This window comes from Felis catus, chromosome A1 (assembly GCF_018350175.1).
Source record: "Felis catus isolate Fca126 chromosome A1, F.catus_Fca126_mat1.0, whole genome shotgun sequence".
Lineage (NCBI taxonomy): Eukaryota > Metazoa > Chordata > Mammalia > Carnivora > Felidae > Felis > Felis catus.
This window is the reverse complement of record NC_058368.1, coordinates 125,475,666-125,483,970: the sequence shown is the minus strand read 5'-3', so window position 1 is coordinate 125,483,970 and position 8,305 is coordinate 125,475,666. Positions and strand designations below refer to the sequence as shown.

At 38.7% G+C, this 8,305-nt stretch overlaps 1 protein-coding gene across 1 annotated transcript; it reads left to right on the top strand.

The window, feature by feature from the left end:
- The first annotated feature begins 526 nt into the window (after positions 1 to 526).
- Positions 527 to 1,657, top strand: ACTBL2 (actin beta like 2). Its single transcript, XM_003980976.4, has one exon. It carries the CDS (start codon positions 527 to 529, stop codon positions 1,655 to 1,657), a length of 1,131 nt encoding a protein of 376 aa, XP_003981025.1.
- Positions 1,658 to 8,305: the final 6,648 nt, after the last annotated feature.

Here is an 8,305-nt window from a genome sequence, read left to right as displayed (position 1 = left end):
CTCCTCATAAGAACAATATATTAAGAATGAAAAGTTAAAGCTACTGTGGAGAAAATGGACCCAGAGAGTAAAGTGAGGAGGGATTGGTCCTTCCAGCCATGTTACCCATACCTCACACTAGCTTTCTTTCATCTTGCTTTTATATCCCCCATTGCATCATCATAGTTATCTAGAGACTGAGCCAAAGCACGCTGACAACCATGTGTGGGTTGCCTAATTACAGTAACCTCAGATTTGGCCACTTGATAGTCAATTTTCTCTGTATGAAATAAGGTCTCCTAATGATTTATATAATCACCATCATCATTATTAATACCTCAAAGGCAACCCCACGCAGAAATGCTGGGAACTGGTGGGATAAGACATGGGTGGGGCCAGCGTGCACCTTTAAATACCAGTCATCACAGCACAGGATCCCCTCTCCAGAGTGTTTCGGCCTGTTCATCCTCCCCCTTGCACACCATAATCTGCTATCTACTCTATATTTAACTTCTGCTCACTTCTCTGGAAGATTCCAGCCAGCACCATGACTGATGATGAGCTGTCTGCCTTGGTGGTAGATAATGGGTCAGGGATGTGCAAGGCAGGTTTTGGTGGTGACGATGCCCCCCGGGCTGTCTTCCCCTCCATGGTAGGGCGCCCCCGGCACCAGGGGGTCATGGTAGGCATGGGTCAGAAGGACTGCTATGTGGGGGATGAGGCTCAGAGCAAGAGAGGCATCCTGACCCTGAAGTATCCCATCGAGCATGGAGTAGTCACCAACTGGGACGATATGGAGAAGATCTGGCACCACACTTTCTACAACGAGCTCCGTGTGGCACCGGATGAGCATCCCATCCTCCTCACCGAGGCACCCCTCAACCCCAAGATCAACCGGGAAAAGATGACTCAGATCATGTTTGAGGCCTTCAATACACCAGCCATGTATGTAGCTATCCAGGCTGTGCTGTCTCTCTATGCCTCGGGGAGAACCACAGGCATCGTGATGGATTCTGGTGATGGAGTTACTCACACCGTGCCCATCTATGAAGGTTATGCCCTACCTCATGCCATTCTACGTCTAGATCTGGCTGGCAGAGACCTGACTGACTACCTCATGAAGATTCTGACAGAACGAGGCTACAACTTCACCACCACAGCCGAGCGGGAGATTGTCCGTGATGTCAAAGAGAAACTGTGCTATGTGGCCCTGGACTTTGAGCAAGAGATGGTCAGTGCTTCTGCATCCTCCTCACTGGAAAGAAGCTATGAGCTTCCTGATGGGCAAGTGATCACCATTGGGAACGAACGTTTTCGATGCCCTGAATCCATTTTCCAGCCTTCCTTTTTGGGCATTGAGTCCAGTGGGATCCACGAGACAACCTTCAATTCTATCATGAAGTGTGATGTGGATATTCGCAAGGATCTATATGCCAACACTGTCTTGTCTGGAGGCAGCACAATGTACCCTGGCATTGCTGACCGAATGCAGAAGGAAATCGTAACCCTGGCACCTAGCACAATGAAAATCAAGATCATAGCTCCCCCAGAGAGGAAGTATTCCGTTTGGATTGGGGGTTCCATTCTGGCCAGCCTGTCAACATTCCAGCAAATGTGGATCAGTAAGCAGGAATATGATGAGGCTGGTCCTCCCATAGTTCATAGAAAATGTTTCTGAATGGTCTTCCATGCTAATAGGTTTACATTTTTCCCTTCTCTGGGTCACAGTGATGGTACTGCTTTTATCCACTTTCCTTTGAGTAAAGGTAAACACTCTGCTCTTGCTACTGTAGAGCCAGCAAACTCATCTCCATCAAAGTATTGTGGGCTCCTGCCCAGCTAACCACATCTTGGCCTTTATGAACTGAAGGAGAATTCTAATACTGTATTCTATTCTCTTTACCTATAGGGTTCGAAGAAATATTGACATGCTTAGGTGAAAATGAGCGACAAGGAGTAAAATTATGAGAAATTTCCTTTCAGAATGGATAACTAGCATTACCAAGCCTTAGAAACTAGTTTATGCTTTAAATATTCAACAACAGGCTGGCCATGTAATGCTATAAAAATGTGCATGTTAGCAAACATGTCTTATTAGTATTTTTGTTTTGCTTTTCTACTTTGTATAGAGATAATGAATTATATGGATCAATATTGTCCATATGTACATAAGCACCAGGGAAATATTATATCTTAAAAGACACTAAATCTGGCTGTCTAAATGGGAATTTCTTAACTCCCCAATAGCCACCGTTCTAGTAGCTACATATTTTAATTGTTTCCCTTATTAAATAAGCATAATGAAACAACCAATATTCCATTAATGTTGTTTATAAATCAACTAAACTTTCAGGTCAGAGTGGAGTTCTGCTTGTTAAATACATATTTTAATGTCTAACTTATTGAATTTCATTCTACTTGCCTAACTTTTAAAATAGAAATATAGTATCAAATTAATGTCATCTTGCTATGGTTTGACAAGGATAATGTTATTTTTATTTCTTAGCATAATAACATATCTTGAATAATTTCCATAGGCCATAATTTTGGATATTTCTCTAATCAAGGATTTTACTGTCAGGAAACCATAGCTGCAGCTTCTTAGTAAATTATAAATTCTAGTACAAACAGTGTAATTCCAATTTTATTCTAGGAAATAATTAGAATAATTCTGCTTTATTATGTCCAGTAACTAGCAATACTTCTTCATTCTTAGACTGTCTCTAAGATACTAACATCTTAGAAAATACTACTGTATCTTCCTACAATTTCTGAAAATTTTTAATGAACCCAATGATGATTGTCAATCAATTTTAAGGACTAGCATATTTATTTCAATCAAGTCTGTGATGTCTGATTATCTGAATATCAGAGTTATTTGTATCTCTCAGGGTTTTTTTTCTGAAAAAAAAATATTTTTGGGCAATGCTTACTAAGGCATCATCACATTCTCAGGGAAGATTAGTATCTTCTTTTTTCCTTTTAGTTGAGAAGCTTATACTTGTGTTTTAAAAGTCTACTCTGGAGTCTTTAAGCATTTTTTTCTTGAGACAAAACTTTTCAAAGAATTTGCTTGTTCCTTATTTTCTTTATCTGACAACTTAATTTTTAAAAATGCATTTAACCAAAATTAATCTTCAAAGGCACCTTATTAAAAAACTTGGAGTGTCCTTTCTCTTTTAATTAATTTTAAATAAATTAAAATGGCTTCATATTTGCATGTCCTGATTTTTCCCCTAATCCTTCCTAAAGAAATGTAGAACAGGGGGAACCTGGGTAGCTCAGTCATTTAAGCATCTGACTCTTGATTTTAGCTCAGGTCATGATCTCATGGTTCGTGAGTTAGAGCCCTGTGTCAGGCTCTGCCCTGACAATGTAGAGCCTGCTTGGGATTCTCTCTCTCTCCCTCTCTCTCTCAAAAACAAATTAAAAAAAAAAAACTTTTAAGAAATGTTAAACAATCCAGAAAGGATCACTTTTTATATGTGTGGCCTATTCATCATTATGTTATAATTTTGCACCTGGTACTTTTGACCATGTAAACATTTAAAAGGAAATTAAAAAAAAAAAAAGATGGCTTATCAGGTAAGGTATAAATTCCTTATAATCTCAATTAAAAAGTTGGGTTTTTGTGGATTAACTGGTCTTTAGGTAATTAGTAGGTGGAGATAATGGCAATAATAATATCTTGGATTTATATGCTACAACATTTTCCATTTGCAGTGTAGTTCTCACAAATACTCTGACCTACATTCCCTGTTACCAGAAAAAAAAACATACCTTCCCACCCACAGAAAATTTATGGGACAGGTAAGGTGAACTTCTGAGAGAGAACTATTGAGCCCTGGATCATTAGATGAAAATATGAATTCTGTAATTCACACAAAAATTTAAACTTAGAGTCTTTGGATATTCGCCTCTTCATCAACATTGACTGGCTAACATATGAATTTAATGAGGAAACACTCCATCCCACAACTTCACATTAGAGACTCAATGCCATCTCTTTAGGTAATACAACGGGCTTGTTATTCACCAGTAGTTCACCAGGTGGGACAACACGGAGGTAACCTTCACAAATGAATTTCATACCACTGTGATTCCCACTCCCCCTCCATGACCCACTCTGAGCAGCAGTTAGGGCTGGAGCTGTACCACAATCCCCCCATGCCCAACAAAAAGCCATTACTTCCTAGTCACAGGTAACATTTTCCTGAAAGCATAAATGACCCAAAGTCAGTATCTATACTACTGTTTCCTAAATTTCACAAGTGCTTATTTTTCAGTAGTGAGACAAAGTAGTGCTAGGATGCAGGCTGAGTCTTAATTTACTAGAAACATGTTTCAAGAACCTTGGGGAATTAACAATTCAGTAGTGGGGGAAACTATGTTCAGCGGAAAGCAGTATGATCTCTGGGTGGTTCAGAGACTAAACTCAGTCCAAGATACCATGATAATCCAAATAAGAACGGTTCAAGCCAGGGTAATCAAAGAAGCCTTCATCAAGCAGATGGAATCACTGAGTTGAGTCTTAAAGCACACATAAGTTGTAATGAACATAAAAACTCATCTTAGATAGCTCTGGCACTATTATGATCACTGGTTGATAGGGTGATTAATTCTTATTTTGATATTTTCACTGGACTATGCCAGAAACTGTAAAGAAGTACATAACTTTTCATAACCTTTAAGGCTCAGTTCAAGTGTCACCTCTTCTACAGAGCTTTTTCTAGCCTACCCTCCATCTTTTGCAAAAAAAAAAAAAAAAAAAAAAAAAAAAAGGGACAAACTCCTCCTTTGTGCTCCCATTGTATCATTTTCATGCATTTGGCATTGTACTTGTAACATGTGGCCATACTCTCCTACTCTTACCCATCAATGAGCACCTGGAAGACAGAGACATAAACAGTATTTATCTACCCTTGAAGCTCCCAGGATTCAACACCTACTACTAACTCAATAAATATGGTTTGAATGAATAAACTAGTGAATTCATGGATTCCAATGTGCATCATTAACATCACAGTTCTACCTTAATTTTTTATCACACTATTCTCAGCTCTTTGTCTCTTTGTCTGCTAGCGTATGCTACTTTTGTTGGTGTTGTTTCTTCTATGATTTATATTTTTCTCTTTTTCCTTTCTTCCTCTCTTCTTTTTCCTTTCCCATACACTTCTTCCATGCTTTTCAATATAAAGAACAGGAGTATTAAAGTTTTTGCTTGTCAATAAAGGTTTCCCATTCTTCAGGTTGGTCAAAGGATCAGTCAGCTTCATCTGTCAGAGTGCAGAGTGTGTGCTAGCTATATAGCTGCTGCAATTTTAGCCCAGAAAAAAGAGAGAGAGAAGGAAGGAAAGAAAGAGAGGGGGAGGGAGGGAGGAAAGGAGGGAGGGAGGGAGAGAGGAAAGGAGGGAGGGAAGGAGAGAGGGAAGGAGGGAGGGAGGCAAGGAAGGAGGAAGGAAGGAAGGAAGGAAGGAAGGAAGGAAGGAAGGAAGGAAGGAAGGAAGGAAGGAAGGAAGGAATCTCTTCAGTGAGCATGGTAGTATATTCAGTTCTTCTAATCTACTTGCATTCTTGCTGATATTTTTCTTTTTTTTTTTTCTAAACTCCAAATTGCTCCAGAGTTGAGTTTTAGGCATATGACTCCCTAATAACTCAAACACTGTAATATATTGAAATGCTTTTCTGGTAACTATTCACAGCCTCCTTCCAGAATTTACAAAAGATTCCTTTCAAAAAATGCTTTTTGAAGTTAGGAACTAAGCATGTGGTTTGCCTAATACTGCTTCCAGATGTTGATAAGTACAGTTAGAATGTCTTTAGGGATATATATGTATATATCAGTAGAGAGACTGCTCATTAAAATTAATTGATACTTTAAGACTTCCTTTTTAAATATGAAAGGACCTGTCTGAACTATAGCTGTCATTTTTTTTTTTTTTTTGGCTACCACCATAAGTAATAAAGAATATAGAGCCTCCATGAGTGGCCTGCTTTGTTTTTCATCCCATTCCAAATATGCTGTCCTAACCACCTTATAATTTTTGGGTTCAGTTAAATCCAGTCAAGAGATGTGCCAGTAAGAGATGATGACAGATATTTTATCTAGACAACACCCTAACACCACTTGAAAAATAAAAATCTTATTTAATTGGCTATTTGACAACATGTAAGTCAAAAGCCAAGTTGTTCTCTCTGGAATTGAGAAAGGCATTTCTAACCATACTCATACCACATGACACAGTGCCTGGTGAATAAAGGAGAAGATACGCAGGCCGAGCAAGAGGGATTAAAGTTCCTGCTCAGTTCCCCTTCATGAGTTTATTAAAGTAAGAGAAATTTTCCTAGTTATTTTATAGGTTGGGGTGAACAGAAAAAGCCAGACACTAATATGCTATTTTAACTTCATGGCTTCTACATGTTTTCTGTGACTCACTCAGAATATCCCCAGTATCATCCTCTCTTCTTTTAATTGAGAAATAGTAGCAACTCAATGTCATTTATTTTTCCCATTTCTAAATAATGAAGGAAAAGCTGGCCTCAGCAATGAATACAAAGTTATGTTCACCAGTGGGAAAGCTGGAAACTTCTACAGCAATCCACAGTGTTTATGGTTCATAAATAGGAAGATTTCCACAGAAATAACAGCTTTTGGTAAGTCTTCAGTTACCAGAGTGATTTAGTAGTGCATTATATGTGAAATCTATAATTTCTAGATAATGAGTTGGTAAAAAGCCAGAATAAATACAGAACATGCCTCTATTTATTATATAAATGGTATTAAGTCACTAATGAGAATCAAAATATTACATCCTTGGCTGAATAGTCAAGCTTATCAAAATGCAACAAATTATCTGCAGCAAACAGATACAAAATGTACAATTTTAAAATTTTTATGGATTCAGGGAAACAAAATTTGAAGCAGAGAAAATTATATCAATGAAAAAGATGGAAATAACAAAATAACAAAAGACCATTCTTCCCCTTAACCTGGTCTTGGTACTACTTTTTTTAAAATTTTTTTAACATTTGTTTATTTTTGAGAGACAGAGAGAGGTAGAATGGGGGGAGGAGCAGAGAGAGAGGGAGACACAGAATCTGAAGCAGGCTCCAGGCTCTGAGCTGTCAGCACAGAGCCTGACAGAGCATCTGCACAGGGCTCAAACTTACAGTGAGATAATGATCTGAGTCAAAGTCAGACACTTGGCCAACTGAGCCACCCAGGTACCCCAAACTTTATTAAGGTTTGATACTAGGTATGCCTCTTAATGATTTTACTAATCAGTCAAAAACACACATAATAAAAAACAAAATTATAAATCACTATGGTAGTGTAAAATATGAGTCAACAAAGCTCTGTGACCAATTGGTGTAATAGGGAAAGGGAAGAAGGGAAGAGAAGGAGTTGACACTATAAATGACAACCATCACAATGTTTAAGTCATCCACAATTTGAGTAGTGGATACTTCCATTTGGAGTCACTGTGGCCAGTCGACTTGACCGCTCTTCAAACACTGGCCCCACAAAGGGACTCTGACCACTCACAAAGTCAGGCAGGCAGGATGGGTACAGCACACACTGATTGTTTCATTTGGTTTTTATCTTGATTCTTTGGTAAACAGCAACCAAATTATCCTTTAATTTAGCAATAATTCCCTTCGGTGTGAATACTAGTGGGAGGCAAGGCCCAGCATCATACTCATTCACCAGCACCTACAGCTTAAGCTCTCTATCAGAGAGCCATCCTGAGATTTGGACACTTGGAACCTGAAAAAGTGACCCAAACATGCAAAAACTCTTGAGAAATTATTCATAGCCTCAGTGACACAGGGAAGTCATCAATGGCTACGGCATAGTCCCATGGTAAAAATCCTAACCAGGCTACAACTTTGGCATGAGTACAGCTAGTTTTCTTATTTTCCAGACTCTTTACTAGTTTCTATCCATTTTCCAGGAATGGATTCCATAAGCTCATCATCCTACCAAAAATGTCTTTCCTGGCTTAAGCTATCTAAATTCAATTTCTCTTACTTGAAATCAAGCATGTTGATTGAAACATATTTTGATACCAGGGAATGGAATTGCAGGTCATAGACCCTTAAAAAAATGGGTAAAAATAGGATTGGTCATCTGGCCCAATCAGGTAGAAGGCAAGTAAAAATCCCACTAGTGTTCAGTAAAGGGAACTTTGCAGCTCATGGCAAACAGTGGCTAAATAGTTCATTAAAATATTTCATGGGATCACTTAAGGGGCACCTGAGTGGCTCAGTCGATTGAGCATTCAACTTTGGCTCAGATCATGATCTCACAGCTCGTGAGTTCAAG

Excerpts from the sequence above, each read along its gene's own strand:
- ACTBL2 (XM_003980976.4), top strand. The coding sequence starts at position 527 with ATGACTGATGATGAGCTGTCTGCCTTGGTGGTAGATAATGGGTCAGGG.